The following is a 21,823-nucleotide window of genomic DNA, read 5'->3' on the forward strand; positions in this document are numbered from 1 at the left end:
TTGACGATTTTGCTCATTTTCCTTGTGTATATTCTCTAGATGCAAAGCCACAAGTGCCAAAATTTTTCAAAAATTTTGAAGCAATGTCTACAGCTCATTTTAATTAGAAAAATACATCTTCTTCATTGTGATAACGGGCAATAGAATATATGTAATGAGCTGAAGATTTTCTGTGAAGACTTGGACTTTCAGTTTGAATTCACAGTGTGATATGCCTGCAGTAGAATGGAGTTTCTGAATGCCTAAATATGACTAATTTGGATAAAGCATGTTGCATACTTATCAAATCAAAACTTGACAAGAGTTTCTGTACAGAAGCAATGATGGCTGCTGTTTATATTAAAAATAGAAGTCCAACTATAGTGCTGGAGGGAAAAGTACCAGCAGATCTGTGATATGGGAGAAAACCCAACTTGGAGAAGAAGAAGCTTTTTGCTTGTATTGCCTTTTTAAAAATTTCAAAGGAATTTGTAGTTCAAAAATTTGATTCTCATTCACTTAGATGTATTTTTATAGGTTATTGTCCACATGGATACCAATGTTGGTGGTCAGAGTTGAAGAAGGTAATTTCAAGAAAGGATGAAGCGGGATCGTGTTGTATCTCCGCTTACAGTCGCTCATGTGCAGTGAACCGGCATTTATCGCCACGCCCACGCACTATGCTCATGGGAGAGGCTTTGTGGCAATAAACGACTAAAGCGGTTTCTGGACAGGACACATTTATTTTTCCTACCGTTACAAAATGACAAATAATATACTTCACTAATGTCCGTCTATACAGGCGCGTTGCACTGGCGGCACGGCTCGGTCACCGATCCCGGAGGGTATACACTCCGGTGACGAGCCGTGGCGCGACCGCGTGGACCGAGCGAGACAAAAGGCCACGTCACTGAATGTTCTGCTCTTGGCGCGACCGGAGGCGCCGTAACGTCCGCGAAGAAGCGAAAGACAATTTAACGGCGACTGCGTTTACGACCGCGCGTACACATTTACGGCGGAGTCACGTTGACTCGACGCATGTGGTCCGCGGCAGAAGAACTGGGAGACATGTGTCGCGTCGCGTCGACTAGCTCGCACTGGTCCCTGCTTTGTTCCCGTGCGGTCCGGTGTGCCACGCACCGTTGCCGAAATTCTGCGTAACGGTACAGCTGCCCCTACTTGTGTCGGCAGTGCCGTAGTGCAGCCCTTCGTGCGTTGGACGGTGCTGCCGCCACTAGGACACAATTTTTGCTGAAACAAAATTCACTTTCGATGGGGCAACTAGTGAACAGTAGCTTTCGGGAGAATGGCAAAAAAAGAACAGAAGAATACAAAACAGTTAAAAATGGAACAAAAGAATACAAGACAGATGAAAACAAGAAAGAAGAAAATAAGATGGGAGATTTGAGAGGACTAGTCAAGACTCCTGAAAAGGTACAAACACTTCGATGAAGTAACAAGGAATGAAGGATGCCTGCATGATTTGATGATTATGCAGTACTGGCCTCGCATGCTGAATCATTTGTTGATGGTGTTCCTGAATGCTATGAAGACATATAAGGGAGACATGATGAACATTAATCAAGGAAAGCGATCAATGAAGAAATAAAATCATTGAGATACGGGAGTTGACTGAGTGCTACCCAGAGAAGATACCAATTGATAGCAAATGGGTCTTAAAAATTAGGTATATGAAATCAAGATGGAGATTTTAAAAGATATAAGACATGGCTTGTAGTCAAGGTCTGTGGTCAGAGGAAGAGTTATGATTATGATGGAACATATGTTCCTCTTGCACATTTGGCTGTATTGAGAACCCTAGTGTCCATCATCATTGAAGAGAACCTATTTACATGACAAATGGATGTCAAAAAACCTTTCTGCATAGGAGGCTATAAGAAGATATCTTAATGTGTCACAGGTCAAAAGAATCAAATCTTCAAATTAAAACAGGCCTTGTTTAGACTGAAACAGGCTCCTTGTACATGGAAGGCAACATTTGACACTTTTGTCAAAAGTATTGAAATTAAACAGGCAAACATTGACAGGTGTTTATATGTCATTAATTTTGGAGACAGTAGAGAGTATCTTTTAATATACATAGATGATATTATAATTGCTGCAAGTAATTGTGATGAGATTAAAAGAGCCTTGGAAAAAATATTTTTAATGTGAGATATGGAGAAACGTAAATCATTTCTTGGTACTGATTTAAAAAAGTCAGATTACAGAATGATTAGAAGACAACCTACATACTTCTGAAAAGAATTGGAACATTTTGACATGAATAAGTGTAGCCCAGTTAAGACAGCAACAGCGAACAAAACCACAACAGAAACCAGATCACAGGTGAATAATGATCAAGGTTACATATGTGAATCTAAACCATTCTGTTGGTTGATAGTTTGTTTGATGTATGCCATGCTTACAAGACCAGACCTGAGCATAGCAGTAAAGTAATCAAAGGACAGCCATTGGAAGGGGCTTAAAAGAGTACTAAGATACATTTAAGGAACACTGAATCTTGGTTTGCACTTTGGAAGAGCAGGAGGTGAGTTGGTTGTATGTTAAGCAGATGAAGATTTTGGCAATGCAGAAGATAAGAAGTCTACGCCAGGATTCCTTTTGCAATTACATGGAAATACTGTTTCTTGGACAGTAAAACATCAAAGCTGTGTGTCCTTTTCTTCAACAGAAGCTGAATATGTAGCGTTCACCATGGTAGTAGCTGCACTTATGTGGCTAATTCAACTGGTGACTGATGTGGGCCTCAAGGTCAACTATCCTGTATGAATTCTTGAAGACAACCAATCTTGTATTCATTTGCTTGAGAAATGGGATCATCGAAGGATGAAACACAAAATATTGAATATAATTTTGTCAAGAGACTATGTGACCAAAGGAATTATTGATGTAAGTTATATAAATGTGAAGGAACAACTGGCTGACTTGTTGACGAAGACATTACCCAATGAACAATTTGAGATGTTGCAAGGGCATTTAAATGTTGTCAGCATGGATTCAGAGTTGTTCGAATTGAGGAGGAATGTTGAGGGTTTCAATTCACATGTCTCAACATATTTCTTTTTACTTTTTTTTCAGTATGTTGCTCTTTCCTTTTTGATGGCCAGTCTGCACTAATATCTTTTATTTTTTTGTTGATATGTAGTTGCTACGTGTGACATTTTCTTGTGATTATTGAGAAGTAAATACAAGTTATCTGCAGTTCATCAAATAAATCATTATTATTACAAGTAAACTGATTATTTGGCGCCTTAGGAATTCCCACAGTTCTCTAAATTTATCAAGCAGTGATCCACAATCCATCAGTTGTAGACCCTTATAACTTATTCTGATCTCGTGTGAAATGAGGTACAGAATGTTGATAGCACCTGGCAGCAACCAGCCACAATTTAAATGTCCTGTTGTATAGCATCAACATACTGTATAACTAAGAGCACCGGTTCTCTAATAATGTCATTATTTGAGAAAACAGCAATAACAAAGTATCTCAAACTGAATGAAAAAAAAATAAAAAAAAAAACAGTCATGACTATCCCAACTTCCAGTTTTTTTTTTTTTTTTTTTTTACATGATATTCTAACAGCTATATACTAAGGCAGATGAGTAGAAAGATCATTCTGAGAGTTAGTTCTATCTTTCTTATGTTTGAAGATTTGTTACAGAGCACATTCTGTTGTGTCTGTTTTATTTATTTGCCTGGGGTATTCCTTATGGACTCTGTGTGGTCAGGAGAACTTTAGCAATGTGCCTGATGGGATTACAGGTGTAGCAAAGAGACCGCTGCACCATATGAGGCTCCAAGGAATAGCAACAATGAGAACATAATGTACTACAATAATGCCAGTCTACATGGAATCCGACACATGCCAATGACTAATCTCTAGTCTGATGTACATTCAACATCTAATATAAAGTCCAATTTTAACTCTTAGTTGCCGGAATACTGATTTAGTAGACATTGGGTGAATCAAGATTTAAGATTTCGTCTAGTTTGCTGTTTGATGACTACAATAAGGCAGATGTGTAGGTTATTTGGAACACACACATTGTCTGAATTCTCACATGGCCTATGATGCAGTTACACCATGTAGATAAAATTATAACATGAATTCCATGCAAATTTTTGAATACGGATAAACAAATAGACATAAATTAAAGGTCTTGGAATTGTAACACTGACATGTGCATCCTAACAGTATTTTTTACTAATAATAAAAAACAGTTCCAGATGAATTGTGATTCACACAACCAAAATACAAGACACAAAAATAATTTTCATGTGGATTTTACCTCTTTTTATCCCATGTTCTGACTTGGGTTCTATATTCTTGGGCAAAGGTCATCAATAAGCTCTCATATGACAAAGCAAGAGCATGAGAATTCCTACAAATTAAAACAAAAATTAAAAGCATATCTTATTAGCCACTATGTCTACAGATTATGTTATTATTTAGATTTAAAAAAAGGAAGCTTCCTATAAGCTATGTAACAAGAAGCAATTATGACTGTAAACATGCCCTTTTTGTTATTATACAAAGGTATTCAATGTACTGTGATATAGATCTGTGTGACCATGTAGATTTTCAGTCTACTAATTGAATGTAACAAACAGCTATTTAATCTATATCAGAGTAGACCCTGTTCTAGTGATTTAATCATGTTAAACACAAGTGGTATTCTCTTTTGCTAAGAAACTTAAATTATTTGACTGTTAACATCTAAAGAATCCAAATGAAATAAAAAAAATCCATATGACATCAAATGACGCTTAAATTACAAAATATGGAAGAGCTGAACACTTAAATTTCTAAGGGTGAATTCAAGTAAGAAGTTTAACTGTAATACTGCTCATCTTCAGTAGCTAGTAGTGAAATTATGCAACCTTCCATTTGAAATGCAAACATCACATAGTAACAATGGCACATACATGTGTAAAGCAGCATACAACAGCTGTTTTATATGAGTAATATAGGAGGGCATAGATTTTGGGATAGCTTGTTAATGTATTGTGCATACAGAACCTCCAGAAGAAATCATCAAATCATCCAAATCCTGGAACTTTAATCAGTCTCCTTCATACACATCCAAGAAATCTTTATATTTAAATAATTATTCAAATAAGATTAATTTTCTTGTTCACACTATAGACAAAATGGAGCTTTGTTTCTACTTCCTGTTTACCAATTAAAATTATATTCCCAGATTCCTTCACCCCACCCCCCACCTCCCCAATATATGGGTTTGAAAATTTACAAAATTGAAGAAACCAGAACTACAATCCTTTGACATCTCGAAACGTGGCCCAAATGTGTTGATATACAGTGTCTTGCTGGCTCTCATGTACTCCAGCATTGTTAAAATTCATGTGTACATTGGACACGTTTAGCATACAGAGCCATAGTTGTAGACTGAATACCTTTTCTGAGTTAAGCCTGCTGAGTTGGATTCCTTGAATGCATTAACTGCTGTGGTCTTGTGATGCTTATCTTTATGTTTAGATACTGGCAATTGTGTTAAACACCATTTTGTTAAGAAAATATCATGCTGCTGTGATTATACAGAGAAACAAGTCTTGCAAATTCCCACTCCTTTTGGTACAGTCCCCGACAATCAGTCTTTCTTTCTCATCCCGTCCAGTAAATCTCCCCTAACCCAGGGTGACTTATCTGAACTGTTCCCCATTCCCTAAACCTCTCCTGTCCTTTTCCTTCACCCATCTTCCTTCCCCTTCAACTATTCTGCCAGAAGAAGGAGTCACTGGCTCCAAAAACTTGTAAACGTTAAATCCTTTTGTGACTGTGTGTTCCCCTGCTGCCACTTGGTGAGTAGATTTTTTATCTATCCATTTACATTATATCATCAAGAATTGATTATTTTCATTGTTACACTTTGAAAATGAGCTGTTCTATTGCAATGATGGTGATGACTCTTCAACAGAGCATCAGAACAACAGAAATGGGCTGCGCGCATCACCCCTCCAACACATCCATTTGTTTCTACATGACAAGAAAATACTTCAGAATCTAAAGTTTCTGCTCTGTCTCTAATGACTTCATCATTGACTGGACACTAAACACTAATCTTCCTCCCTTAAGTGTCTGAAAGTGACAGTGAAATATTTGGGAAAATAATACACTTTGACAACATGTTTGACAAACGAAAAGATATTTTCAACAATTTGGGCATGTTTTTAATGATTCAGCTACACAACAGGAGTGTGGATCTACCAAGATTCAAGAATGCCTTCATTTTTACAAATACTCGTGACATAAGATCTGATGAAATATGTCACAGTGAAAGCTAATGTATTTTGTTATATACCAAGAACCAGGAACAGTTCATTCTCAGTTGTCAACATAGAAAGAAATGCTATTTGAGGAACTATATTTCTTTATTGCTATTTGTCTGCTTTTAACTTACATTAAAAAGATGAAAATTAGTGATGACCAGTCCAGAGATATAGCCTTTAACACTTTAGTTTTCAGTGAAATTACATCCAAACACTGTTTTCTCAGAATGCTTCACTTTAGTGACAAATTTTATACAGGGTGTTACAAAAAGGTATGGCCAAACTTTCAGGAAACATTCCTCACACACAAAGAAAGAAAATATGTTATGTGGACATGTGTCCGGAAACGTTTACTTTCCATGTTAGAGCTCATTTTATTACTTCTCTTCAAATCACATTAATCATGGAATGGAAACACACAGCAACAGAATATACCAGCGTGACTTCAAACACTTTGTTACAGGAAATGTACAAAATGTCCTCTGTTAGTGAGGATACATGCATCCACCCTCCGTCGCATAGAATCCCTGATGCGCTGATGCAGCCCTGGAGAATGGCGTATTGTATCACAGCTGTTCACAATACGAGCACGAAGAGTCTCTACATTTGGTACCGGGGTTGCGTAGACAAGAGCTTTCAAATGCCCCCATAAATGAAAGACAAGAGGGTTGAGGTCAGGAGAGCGTGGAGGCCATGGAATTGGTCCGCCTCTACCAATGCATCAGTCACTGAATCTGTTGTTGAGAAGCATATGAACACTTCGACTGAAATGTGCAGGAGCTCCATCATGCATGAACCACATGTTGTGTCGTACTTGTAAAGGCACATGCTCTAGCAGCACAGGTAGAGTATCCCGTATGAAATCATGATAATGTGCTCCATTGAGCGTAGGTGGAAGAACATGGGGCCCAATCAAGACATCACCAACAATGCCTGCCCAAACATTCACAGAAAATCTGTGTTGATGACGTGATTGCACAATTGTGTGTGGATTCTTGTCAGCCCACACATGTTGATTGTGAAAATTTATAATTTGATCACGTTGGAATGAAGCCTCATCCGTAAAGAGAACATTTGCACTGAAATGAGGATTGACACATTGTTGGATGAACTATTCGCAGAAGTGTACCCGTGGAGGCCAATCAGCTGCTGATAGTGCCTGCACACGCTGTACATGGTACGGAAACAACTGGTTCTCCCGTAGCACTCTCCATACAGTGACGTGGTCAACATTACCTTGTACAGCAGCAACTTCTCTGACGCTGACATTAGGGTTATCGTCAACTGCACGTAGAATTGCCTCATCCATTGCAGGTGTCCTCGTCGTTCTAGGTCTTCTCCAGTTGCGAGTAATAGGCTGGAATGTTCTGTGCTCCCTAAGACGCCAATCAATTGCTTCGAACGTCTTCCTGTTGGGACACCTTCATTCTGGAAATCTGTCTCGATACAAACGTACCGTGCCACGGCTATTGCCCCATGTTAATCCATACATCAAATGGGCATCTGCCAACTCCGCATTTGTAAACACTGCACTGACTGCAAAACCACGTTCGTGATGAACACTAACCTGTTGATGCTACATACTGATGTGCTTGATGCTAGTACTGTAGAGCAATGAGTCGCATGTCAACACAAGCACCAAAGTCAACATTACCTTCCTTCAATGGGGCCAACTGGTGGTGAATCAAGGAAGTACAGTACATACTGACGAAACTAAAATGAGCTCTAACATGGAAATTAAGTGTTTCCAGACACATGTCCACATAACATCTTTTCTTTATTTGTGTGTGAGGAATGTTTCCTGAAAGTTTGGCCGTACCTTTTTGTAACACCCTGTAGTACCGAAGGAGAGGTGTTACTCAAAATCAGAAATATTCTTGACTAAGTTCATATAACATTCCATATCCCATTTCATGAATATCAAAAGCTTAGTACTGACAAATGCCTATTGTAGTTGAAAGATACAATTATCTTTCATCAGTGTATTCAGTCCTAATACAGTGGGTTTGGAATATAAATATTTGTGCTGCATGACAGTCAAAATTAATATGCTCTGGGTTCCATTGTAGAGGCACAACAATAGGGAAAAGGCAACAAACTGGCGACAACTGTGCAGTCATCTCTGTGATGGGGACACACTTTTTATACTAATGATTCATATTTTGACCCAGACCTGTTCCTCTCCCTTTATAACCATGGGAACACCACACTGATACTTCTAGTAGGGGTACGGGCAACAGACCACAACTGTAGGACTAGCAGAGGAATATAATCTGATGATGAGAATGAACTGTGATTTACTGGGAGGCATTTTTCAAACATTTCTGGGGGAAAACACTAAAAAAAAAGGTGCACCAGTGCATAGACATGCAGTCTGCTTGAAACAGAATGTGTGCCAAGAAAGCAGATATGAATACAGAACATGCAGTGTAACACTGTGAGCTGCACAATATTTCTATGCATATGATGTACAAAATTAGGGCCACTAATAACTGCACAGCAAAAATTAAATTACACTGTTACTTCTCTAAAACTAAATGAAAATTTAAAAAAAAATATTTAAAATCTACATAGTCAAGAAAACAATTTTAGCAACTCTGAGTTTGTGTAGTAATTCATCTGAGAGAAGCTTCAAAGCCAGAAACTGTAGATATCCAAATAATTCACATATTGAAACTTCATGGCAGATTAAAACTGTTTGCCAGACCAAGACTCAAACTCGGGACCTTTGCCTTTCACAGTCAAGTGCTCTACCATCTGAGCTACCCAAGCACGACTCATGCCCCATCATCACAGCTTTAATTATGTCAGTACCTTGTCTCCTACCTTACAAACTTTACAGAAGCTCTTTTGCGAACCTTGCAGGTGTGCTAGTTATGCAAGGTTCGCAGGAGAGCTTCTGTAAAGTTTGGAAGGTAGAAGACGAGGTACTGGCAGAAGTAAAGCTGTAAGGATGGGATGTGAGTTGTGCTTGGGTAGCTCAGGTGGTAGAGCACTTGCCTGCGAAAGGTAAAGGTCCTGAATTCAAGTCTCGATCTGGCAAACCGTTTTAATATGCCAGGAAGTTTCATATCAGCGCACACTCCATTGCAGAGTGAGAGTCTCATTCTGGAAAGTCGCATATTCATTGTATTACATATCTACAGCTTCACACACACTTTGCAAAACACTGAAGTGCACAGCACAGAGTACTTATAATAATACAGTGATTCAAACAAACCTGTAACCATTTGTACAATCCTTCTTTGTATATGTTCAGTATCCACTATTAGTTCTATTCGACAAAAGTTCTCACACACACTTGGAAAATACTCTGGGATAGGTTACACAAGTTATTTGCAAGCCATCTCCTTTGTTGACTGACTGAATTTCCCTAGTTTTCTATCAATGAACTGAAGTCTACCATCTGCTTTACTTATGACTCAACCTTATGTGATCACTCCATTTCATATCCCTGGAAGTGTTATGCTCAGATGTGTGTTCAAATTGACCAATTCCATTTGAGACTGACACTGTAGTCAGAGGATACTATGTTGTTTTCATTTTGTGAAGTGCACTAGCCTTCTTTGAAAGCTACTTAGAACAGATAGTTCAGGTGATGAGTTATGACAGCAATATGTTAGATCTAGTGGCAATAAATAGACCTGACCTGTTTCAAGACATTTTCATAGAAACTGGTACCAGCATCATTAAATGCTTGTAGTAACAATGTTTACAAAAACACAAAGGGGACACTGAAACCAGTTGAAAGAGTTACATCTTCAGTAAACTAGATAAAGAGACAGTAGTGTCATGCCTCAAGGAGGAACATTTTTCTTTGAGCAGGAGCATATAAAGCACCTGTATGTCAGGTTTAAAAGTATTCTTGGCCAAGCATGGACAGATGTGTAACTAACAGAACAGTTTGCAGGCCACCGCCACTCAGGGGCTATTGGGAATATTTTATTATTATTATTATTATTAATGCTTGATTATTATTCACTCAAATTTTTTTCCATTTCAACTCTCACTGCCAGTACTCAACCTGAAGCACCACTTCAGCAACAGGCAGATGCTGACAGGCAGAATTTTTCTGCATCACATATAACTACCCAATGGGATGTGTGGGACAGAAATCACATGCCAGTCAGAGACATGGCCAGAAGCAGCTGTTGAGAAGCACCTCTCTATCTCTACTCTCAGCTCTAAGGTTTCTCATTCCTTGACCTTTTCTACTGGCTTTTTGATTCTTGTCCATCCCCAACAGAAGTCACTATGACTCTTCTGAGTGACTGGTAGCTGGTACGCTGACCCTAGTGTGTGCCAATAATAATAATAATAATAATTGGTTTATTTGTCCATAATAACTTATCTGTCATGGACATAGTCAGTTTACATACACAAGAACATTAAAAAACGTTTAAAAGTAAAGATAAATTATACACAATAACATTAGAAATTTTTGATGGAGTACAAACATTTATCAATAAACAGTTGCTTTAATTTTGTCTTAAATATGTTTCCTTTTAACAATTTTATATTATTTGGCAATCTGTTATAAAAATGTCTTCCAGCAGAAAATGAACTATGGTCTGTTGCTCTTTTATTATTAAATTTTATGTGGTAATCCTCTCTTTTTCTTGTATTATAATTATGGATTTCACTATTGATTTTCCTATACTCCATATTTTCTTTTACAAGCACTCTAGTATGAGAACATACAATGAATACACTGTTAGTATGCTATACTTAATGAAATATTCTCTACAGGACTGACACTTACTAATATTAGCTATTATTCTAATTGCTCTTTTCTGTGCTCTAAAAGCCCTATCCATCTATACCGTTGGTGCTCCACCCCAATCTCAATACCATATTGCAGGGAGGAGTGTATAATTCCAAAATAGATTTGTCTTATAACAGATTGCACTATTATGCTAGAAGGCATTTTAGCAGGTAGGTGTTACAGCAGATTTTTTTTACATGTGTAGCTGATGTGCTCCTTCCATGTAAGATGTTTGTCTACTATAGTACCCAGGAATTTATGTTTATCAATTGTTTCATCTGATAGCTCCGGTTCTGTATCCACTTGTCTAATTTATAACTTAGCAGAATCTCCATCAGAATTATCTTGTCCATATTTAGTGCCAATTTGTTTTTAGTGATATTGATGAGGCTAATGTTCTCTGCATTATTTTGCACTGCTAACTGTTTCGTAGAGCCCCAACTTATGAAGGGTGCATCATTAGCATAATTTACTAGGTTTGAATGTTGTGGAATTATTATATCATTGTTGTACACAATAAACAAAAAAAGGGCTGATAGTGCTTCCCTGAGCGATTCCACAGTTAATAATTCTATAAAATGGTTTTACTGTTTGTGTATGTCTCACAGTTGTATAACACAACTTAACAAGTTGTCACCTGTCAGCATGGTGGGATCTTAACAGATCTACTGTTAGTCCCCTGACTCCATAAGTTTCTAATTTATGTAGAAGAACAGAATGATTTACAGAGTCCAAAACCCTGGATAGGTCTAAAAAGGTGCCAATAAGTTTGTTTCCATCATCCAGTTTATTCAATACCACTTGCAAAAATGTAGCTACAGCTGTTATTGTAGACTGACCCTTCCTAAAACCATGCTGACAGTTTTTTAATAGATTGTACTTACAGAAAAAATGATTCAAGTTGATCAAGAAGTAGCCTTTCCAATAGCTCACTAAGTATTAATGTCAATGAAATAGGCCTATAATTTTGTATATCTGTAGTTATTCTCTTTTTATGCTCCAGTCTTATTTCAATGACTTAACAGGTTACAAAATGACACCTATCTGACAGAGCTGTTTATTAAATGTTGCAGTGGCTTTATTAATTCATTACTACATTCTTTCAGAAATTTCACTGAGATGTCATCCCAGCCACTGGATGTATTTGCTTTTAACTTTAAATGGCTTTCAGGATTTCCAATTCTGCAAAAAACCTCAGGAAGAATGAATTACTGCCATTACTGGGATTTAGCACCTGTGGCGGGTCAATCACATCCTCCGTATTCATCTTACTAAACTGGTCTTTGAATCTCTCACTTCCTTTTGGTCACTCAGAAATTTTTCATTGTCACTTATTATGTTATTCTACACCGCATTGTCACTCCCTCCTCTTTCCTTACTGTACTCTACACTGTTTTGGTAACATTACTAGATTGCCTCATCTGTTCAGCATACATCTGTGCTTTTAATGTCTTAAGTGCTTCCCTGTATGTTTTTCTATAGGCTTTGTATTTAGATTGGAAATACTGCAGTTTGGTGTCTCTAAAAAGAATATATAACTCCTTCATATCTTCCTTTAATTTTATGATTCTAACCCGTGATTTCAGAATACATACTGACTATACCTCTTAAACCCATTTTTCCTCTTATGAACATGTCTTGGTGCCCACAAATACTGACCCACACACATGACATCAGTTACAGTCTGGTGTCAGAAGTTGGGCTCTCCCAACTTTCAGTCCATAAGGGAGTCCACATGGCAAAATGTTGTGATTTGAATACAAATGTGGCTTAAGAGTGAAGCAGGCCAGAGCACTGTCCAACTGGTGGCAGTTCTTTGTCAGCTGCCAGTGTGGAGATCCATACCTACCTGTCTGGCACAGTCCACTGTTGGCACCTGCTGATAAGTGAGAAAGCCTGGCACCTGCCAGACACCTGTAGCTAGCATGCATGAGGCCAATGAGTTTGCACGCCACTGTTAGTATGCAGCCTTTGCTGAAGTGCAACCATCTCATTCTGGACATGTCACTCAGCACATGGGTGTGAGTTTTGCTGTCACCATACTGAGGATCCTGGATTCACTGCTGGGCTGCTTTTGCCCCACTGCTGTCACTGCTGTGCCATCATCACAACCATGAGGGCTTGGATTCTTTGCCATCACTGTCAAGTCATGCCACTGTCTCTACCTTTTGCATCCAGTGTAAGTGTCACCACAGCAATGCATTGCAGCCTACAATATGCCAGTGGAGGATATTGAGAACACCATGGCCACCAAAGAAGAGAGCTATCTTCCTTCTCAACTGCGGTATTCCAGAACAGTGCAGATCTTTGTTTTGTTTTGAAACACTTTATTTAGTCATAAGTCTGGTGTCTATTTTTATTGAAAAAATGCCTACCATGTGCTTGCAGTTGGAGGGTGGAGTAGAAGCTTATAGTGTGGATCCTTGCAGAGCCTTAAAGGATCAGATAATGGCACTTTCCCTTATGAATTTTCAGCTCCAGGAACAGTTGGAAGAAGCATAAGCATTGGTTTCTGATGTGGCTGTGGGTCATGAGAATGGATCTCTTGGTACGCCACAGCATAGTGTAGTGAGCAATTTTCCTGCAGTCATTTTTTCCCTCTTTTTTGGGAAAACCTTTAAGAAAGTGTCAACCTTTTTCCAGAACGTGTATTATGTTGATCATATTTGTTTGTGGCTTGTGGAGTAGCAGAATTGAATGACTCTTGAAGAAAACTGCAATTCTGACTATACTGAAGTACCTAAAACTACCTTGTAATGATTATAAGGAGTAGTACAAACACTTGAGCATGCTTATTAGAAATAATAGTGAGCTACATTGCTCTGTAAATTGTTTTTATTTTATATCATTCTTGATGAGCCCATTTCGGCATACTGCCACCTTCAAGAGATCTGTAAATACATAAGTAGACGATGGTCTTAATATAATGGCCTGTAACTACAATAAAAAAAGCTGTGATACATCATTGGGTGTTTTTACCTTGCTGTCATGTCCTGTCTTTTTTAAAACCATTACTTTCTACTAAGTGTACACTGGAGATGTATATCTGATTTTAGTTGGTTTCCACGTATGGCACTTTCCTGATAGTTTGGATGACAGAGGACCAGCGATATTACGAGGGCCGTTCAGAAAGTAACCTCCGGTTGATTTAAAAAAATACACCAAGTTAAATAAAAATATTTTAATATATACATCTTACAACTACATCTTTGCACTATTTTTCTACATAGTCTCCATAGCAATTGAGGCACTTATCGTATCTCTTCACAAGCTTTGAAATTCCTTCTGCATAAAAATCACCCGCTTGTGCCTGGAGCCAGCCTGTGACCGCATCTTTGAGCTCTTCGTCGTCATCAAACCGCTGTGACCCGAGCCATTTCTTCAAATGCATGAAGAGGTGATAATCACTTGGCGCCAGGTCTGGGCTGTAAGGTGGATGGTTGATAACATCCCACTTGAAGGACTCAAGAAGGGCCGTTGCTCTGCGAGCAGAGTGAGGACGGGCGTTATCGTGCAAAAAAACGATACCGGAAGTCAGCATACCACGGCGTTTGTTCTGTATAGCCCGTCGTAACTTTTTTATTGTTTCACAGTACACGTCTTGATTAATAGTTGTACCACGTTCCATGAATTCAACCAACAACACCCCTTTGGCATCCCAAAACACCGTTGCCATCAGTTTTCTGGCAGAAAAATCTTGCGAGGCTTTTCTTGGTTTGGTAGGCGAATTTGAATGTGCCCACATCTTTGATTGTTCTTTTGTCTCAGGGTTCACGTACTTAATCCAGGTTTCGTCACCGGTCACGATTCTGTTTAACAATGGTTCTCCTTCGTCCTCATAACGTGACAGAAAGTCTAATGCAGAGGCCATTCTTTGAGTTTTGTGGTGGTCGGTAAGAATTCTGGGCACCCATCGTGCACAGAACTTACGGTAACCCATCTTGCTGTCACTATCTTGTACAAGAGGGTCTTAGAAATCTGTGGAAAACCAGTAGACAACTCCGACATTGAGAAACATCGATTTTCATGAACTTTTGCATCAACTGTCTGAACGAGTTCGTCAGTCACCAATGATGGTCTACCACTCCTCTCTTCATCATGAACGTTTTCTCGTCCACTTTTAAATAAACGTACCCATTCACGGACAACTCCTTCACTCATAACTCTTGGTCCGTACACGGCACAAAGCTCATGATGAATAGCTGCTGCAGAATATCCTTTGGCTGTAAAAAACCTTATGACAGCACGCACTTCACATTTGGCGGGCTTTTCTATTGCAGCACACATTTCAAACTGCCACAAAAACTAAACTAGCGCAGGTACGACGTTCACTCAACCACGGCTTGATGCCAACTGACCTGTTGAGTGCGTGAACGCACAGATGGCGTCGCTACTCCCCCCACAACCCGCACTGTGACCAATCGGAGGTTACTTTCTGAACCGCCCTCGTACATGTTTACATAGTTATCATTAAAATAAGTGATGTGTGAAATTCAGTTTTTTTAAAATTATTTTTACAAGGTTGGTTGTAATTATATTTTTGCCTGAAGTATGTTTTAATTTTACTTGAGATTTTTATTTTACATTTTTAATTTTTTTGTAATAATTTTATTATTGTCTATGATCTATGTTGATGTTACATGTTTCTTTTATGCTGTTCATGTTGTTATCACTGCTACTATGGATACGTGTTACTTAGTATACATGGAAACCAACTAAAATCAGATATACATCTCCAGTGTACACTTAGGAGAAAGTAATGGTTCTAAGAAAGACAGGACATGACAGTAATGATGTTACATGTAAGGTAAAAACACCTGACACTGTATTATAGCTTTTCTGATAATAGTTAAAGACCTTCATATTAAGATCATCAATTGCGTGTGTATTTACAGAGCACCTGACAATGGCAATATGCCAAAATGGGCTCACTGTGAATTATATAAAATAAAAACAATTTACAGAGCAGTGCAGCTGACTATTATTCACAATAATCATGTCATTAAAAGACATATTTTGTACTGTGGGCCCCAAAGAACATAAGACATGAGCATGCATAGTAATACCATAAATTAAATATTAATATTAATGTAATTAGAGCACATGGAACACAATTCTGATGAAACATAATAAAAATGTGATGAAGCATAGCTGATATTCGAAAATATGTGCAACAAATGCAAACAAATCTTAAATCTAGCATTAATAAAATTTGTACACAGAAACCTGATTGTAAGTATTGTTCAGCTAAGCGTAAAGATGCAGGATTCCTTTTAGTATCAAAACCAAACCTGTTTTTAAAAGGTTATTAAGAATTATAAATCAAACATTACTGTGAAAAGGTTTTTATGTTATCTGGTGATGTTAATTGTAATATTTTGGCATGTTAATTATTCTGGGAAGATTGTAACAAATATGGCCAGAATTCTGTAACTTGTTTTAGAAACCAAACATCTTTCAATACTTAAAATTTCAAATATTATTCTGAAGCAATGAATGCCTTCATACACTCCTGGAAATTGAAATAAGAACACCGTGAATTCATTGTCCCAGGAAGGGGAAACTTTATTGATACATTCCTGGGGTCAGATACATCACATGATCACACTGACAGAACCACAGGCACATAGACACAGGCAACAGAGCATGCACAATGTCGGCACTAGTACAGTCTATATCCACCTTTCGCAGCAATGCAGGCTGCTATTCTCCCATGGAGACGATCGTAGAGATGCTGGATGTAGTCCTGTGGAACGGCTTGCCATGCCATTTCCACCTGGCGCCTCAGTTGGACCAGCGTTCGTGCTGGACGTGCAGACCGCGTGAGACGACGCTTCATCCAGTCCCAAACATGCTCAATGGGGGACAGATCCGGAGATCTTGCTGGCCAGGGTAGTTGACTTACACCCTCTAGAGCACGTTGGGTGGCACGGGATACATGCGGACGTGCATTGTCCTGTTGGAACAGCAAGTTCCCTTGCCGGTCTAGGAATGGTAGAACGATGGGTTCGATGACGGTTTGGATGTACCGTGCACTATTCAGTGTCCCCTCGACGATCACCAGTGGTGTACGGCCAGTGTAGGAGATCGCTCCCCACACCATGATGCCGGGTGTTGGCCCTGTGTGCCTCGGTCATATGCAGTCCTGATTGTGGCGCTCACCTGCACGGCGCCAAACACGCATACGACCATCATTGGCACCAAGGCAGAAGCGACTCTCATCGCTGAAGACGACACGTCTCCATTCGTCCCTCCATTCACGCCTGTCGCGACACCACTGGAGGCGGGCTGCACGATGTTGGGGCGTGAGCGGAAGACGGCCTAACGGTGTGCGGGACCGTAGCCCAGCTTCATGGAGACGGTTGCGAATGGTCCTCGCCGATACCCCAGGAGCAACAGTGTCCCTAATTTGCTGGGAAGTGGCGGTGCGGTCCCCTACGCCACTGCGTAGGATCCTACGGTCTTGGCGTGCATCCGTGCGTCGCTGCGGTCCGGTCCCAGGTCGACGGGCACGTGCAACTTCCGCCGACCACTGGCGATAACATCGATGTACTGTGGAGACCTCACGCCCCACGTGTTGAGCAATTCGGCGGTAAATCCACCCGGCCTCCCGCATGCCCACTATACGCCCTCGCTCAAAGTCCGTCAACTGCACATACGGTTCACGTCCACGTTGTCGCGGCATGCTACGAGTGTTAAAGACTGCGATGGAGCTCCGTATGCCACGGCAAACTGGCTGACACTGACGGTGCACAAATGCTGCGCAGCTAGCGCCATTCGACGGCCAACACCGCGGTTCCTGGTGTGTCCGCTGTGCCGTGTGTGTGATCATTGCTTGTACAGCCCTCTCGCAGTGTCCAGAGCAAGTATGGTGGGTCTGACACACCGGTGTGAATGTGTTCTTTTTTCCATTTCCAGGAGTGTATTTTGATTTTTTAAAACATATGTAAGGACCAGCGGCAACACCTGTGATATGGCCATTATTGTCTCAGTTTTTGTTGGGTCAATGTTATGTCATGTTTGTGATTAGAATAAACACATTATTCAGTACACTTCCATTTCAGCCACACGATTTTGATTTGATCAACCAGATGTGTCGGTGCTGACATTACAAGTAGCCCAAACATTCATTACAGTTGGAGAATATGCAAAGAGATACAAAGTAGTGACAGTACAGCAAAACAAACATTGAGAGTGGTATGTGTAAGTTAGTTCAAAGCCAAGTAGAAAATGCTGAGAAATCTTATGAGAGGCAGAAAGAGGATTTAAGAAAAATTTATGAGAATATTGTGACATTTTAATGAGGAACCAAAAAGAGTGGAGAGTTAACAGTGTAAACTTCAGCTAACAGCACATGAACCATCCTCACTAAATCTTATGGAATACCAATGTGTAGAAGAGACACTGTAGAAAAGGAATTACGAAAGATGGAAAGTTGGGGGCTTATAGAGAGAAGTTGCAGTCAATGTAATAACACACTTGCAGGTGCAAACAAGATGGAGGGATAAGACTTGTATTAGATTCCAGACACTTAAATTAGATATGAGAGGGAGAAACTGGCTACCCTAAAAATATCGATGAACTATTGTACAAATTTAAAGATATAACCTATTTGACTAATCTTGTTCTCAATCAAGTTTTCACCAGGTATTAGTGGAACCCAAGTTTAGAAAGCACCATGCTTTTCCATACAGTGGCTGATCTTATATGTACTATGTTAAATGTTTGTTTCAGAGTAGGAATTACTTGCTAGTTTGATAACATATATACAAGATATTTTAGTTACTGGTAATAGTTGGGAAGAGAACCTAGAACTATTAAGAGAAGCAGGCAAAAATTTAAGAGGAGGCGTGTCATTAAAGTTGGAAAAGTGCAAATTCACAGTCAAAAACTTGAAATTTATTGGTCACAGCATTATAGTTGCAGGATGCATGTATTCCTGCTCATTATAACCTTGTGAGTTGGGCATATGCTGACCACCCCGTTCTGACATTCCTTTGGAGTTAACCTGTGCTCACCTGCACATGTCAATCCCTGTTTTCTGCTAGTAGTAACACACCTTCTTTTCTTACTTGGATACATTTCCCAACTGCCACTAGTTTCACTGGGTAAGTGTGAACTATGTAACATCTAAATACTGCATGTTTCCCAGCTACTGATACTTATAGTGATATGCACAATCACATTCTATCTGTTACTACATGCACTGCTGCACTTATGGTAGTAAAATGGTAAGTTCTGACGTCTCAGTTCCTCTACTAGTTGTAATTCTGATAGCAACTTTCCTTGCATCTTCCTCAACCCATTCAGAAATTGCTCAGGTGATAGCAAGACAGGATTTAATTGACTCTGTAGCACCTGATGAACTGCCTCCTGCAAATTTGTTAGCTTGATCCTTGTGTCCCAGAAGTTAACCCTGCATCTAATACCTGCATACATGCTTGCACTGCCTCTAAATCCCAGTTCAGGGCACTAGCTGAGGTCCTGGCATAGTCCATGACTTCCTTAGTCAGTTGGCAGAGCATGCATGCGTTGTTCAGCACACCGCTCTCCAAGTTTGTTATTTATGTGAAATGCAACTCTACAGTCACCTTATTCACTTTGGCTAAACCTCCTGCAGCTCCTGCCTTTTCATTAAATTTGCTCACATCATTTGCACCTGCTGTCCCAAAGATTGTCTTCAATCTTCTACCCCAACATCTATCCATCCCCTTTTAACTCTCGAGTGCCCACGTGGAACTGCTTCAATCACCTCTTGCACATGCTCCTTTAACCATGCACATAACCCAAGCATGTTTCTGTATTCCTTTAAGACCTCTCTCTGCTTCCCACAACTAATTGCCAATTCTTGCACCCCTGAAAATACTTCTTCCAGCCTACTGATTTCATTTTGTAACTCCCATACATTAAATATTATGCTTCAAGACCATTTATGGTTAGAAAATATCACACCTGACTGTCTGGGAAACAGTATTCCACTGTCCAGATGATGCACTTGTAGTCCCTGTAGCCCCATTACTCTAACTCCAGTGAAGAGGTGCAGTAATGCCAAGGCTAATATTCTTCTTCTCCTAAACCTGGCAACCTGAGGACAGGGATCCATATCACCTCCCCTCCCTCAAGATGCATGCTGTCTCAAAACATCAGTCAGCTTATTGTTCTATTGATTATACTAGCACAATTATACAAATAAATGTATAGGTCTACCCCTACTAGTATCAACATTATATCTTACATTACACATACAAATAAACTACACAAAATTTATATACACAACAACTCTCTTGACCAAAATGTATAACGAGTTTGATGTATACGGACTTCCCTCTCCTGTTGCTCATAATTTTGCTTTTTCCTCTTAATAACCTTCCTTGCCTTTTCTAGCACTTCTTGTGAAATCACCTCTGGCACACCTTAGAATGGTTGCACACATCTGGTATGGGCCCTGGTACTGAGTTAAAAACTGCCCTCATTGGCCCACCTTATACTGTGGTAACATACCCATATGCCTCACTACCTCTTTCTGTTCCCCCAAAGACTTCATATTTGCTCTCTGTACCCTGTTCCACACTTCCTTTCTTTTCTTGTAAAATCGCTGACTGCTTCTTCCTTTATGCCACTCTTCTCATCAGTCACGTCAAAAGGTGACATCTTTTTGCCATACACTACCTCAAATGCTGAGAACGCGAAGCTAGTATGTACTTTAGAGTTATATGCATTTTTGACAAAAGCTAGGTATGTGTCTCAGGTTGAATGATTTGAATCCATGTAGTAACTAAGCATTTTCCCAACTGTTCTATGAACTTTCTCTGTCTTTCCATTAGCCTACAGATGTAGCACGCTAGTAATCAACTACTTCACTCTCAGCAACTAACACAATTCCTTCATCAGGTCTCACATGAAGTCCGTCACCTGTCCATTATCATCATCTGTGGCACTCTGAATTTCAGTATCCCCTATTAACTAATGCCTGACTGACTGTGATTGCCTGTTGACCGGGCATTGGCATCATCTCGACATAACAAGAAAAATGATCTGTTGTCGTCAGCACAAAATGATACCCCACTGGTGTTCAGCTGAATGGTCTTACCATGTCAACCCCAAAGAAACTTAAAGGTTCTGTTGCTTCTGGCAATCTTTGTAAAAATACCTGCTTCTGACTAAAATTGGCCCTCTGTGCACAATCCTCACAATTCTTGACATAGTGATCCACTTCACCTTCCCTTCCTTTCCACCAATACCTTTCTGCCACCCTTCTATTTGCAGTCCTGCATCCACCATGGCTTCAGAAAATATCATGCATCCCAAGTAATGCTTCCAGTTTTAGCTTGGCCAGCACCACCACTCTTGCTCCTAATTTTGTCACTCTGCACAATACCCTGCCATACATTCCAAATTTCTGCCGTTTCTTATACTGCATACATTACTCAACAGTGTTATGTGCTGCTCACCTTTGTACAAGATCATGAGCCAATGCTTGTATTACAGCTGTAGCTGTCTTTCTGCTTAGCCTGTCTGCATTTCTGTGTCTACTTCCCAGCTTGTGGATTACTTCATAGTTAAATTCACAGAGTTTCAATGCCCATTTCATTAATCTACTAGATAGGTCCTTCATACCTAGTAACAACTTTAAATTTGCATGGTCTGTTATCACCTTAAACTTTCTCCCATACCAATAACATCAAAAGTATGTTACTCTGAATACCAGATTAAGCATCTCTCTCTCTCTCTCTCTCTCTCTCTCTCTCTCTCTCTCGTAGAGTAAT

At 39.6% G+C, this 21,823-nt stretch overlaps 1 protein-coding gene across 1 annotated transcript in view; it reads right to left on the reverse strand.

Moving 5' to 3' along the window:
- Positions 1–4,305: 4,305 nt before the first annotated feature.
- The window catches only part of LOC126259714 (aquaporin-3-like), a 161,642-nt gene continuing 144,124 nt past the window's right edge, over positions 4,306–21,823 (reverse strand). The window contains exon 4 of the mRNA XM_049956689.1: positions 4,306–4,386. Coding sequence (XP_049812646.1) covers positions 4,346–4,386 — 41 coding nt within the window. The 3' untranslated portion in view covers positions 4,306–4,345. The remainder of the gene's footprint in view (positions 4,387–21,823) is intronic.

Source organism: Schistocerca nitens, chromosome 5 (genome assembly GCF_023898315.1).
Source record: "Schistocerca nitens isolate TAMUIC-IGC-003100 chromosome 5, iqSchNite1.1, whole genome shotgun sequence".
Taxonomy (NCBI): Eukaryota; Metazoa; Arthropoda; class Insecta; order Orthoptera; family Acrididae; genus Schistocerca; species Schistocerca nitens.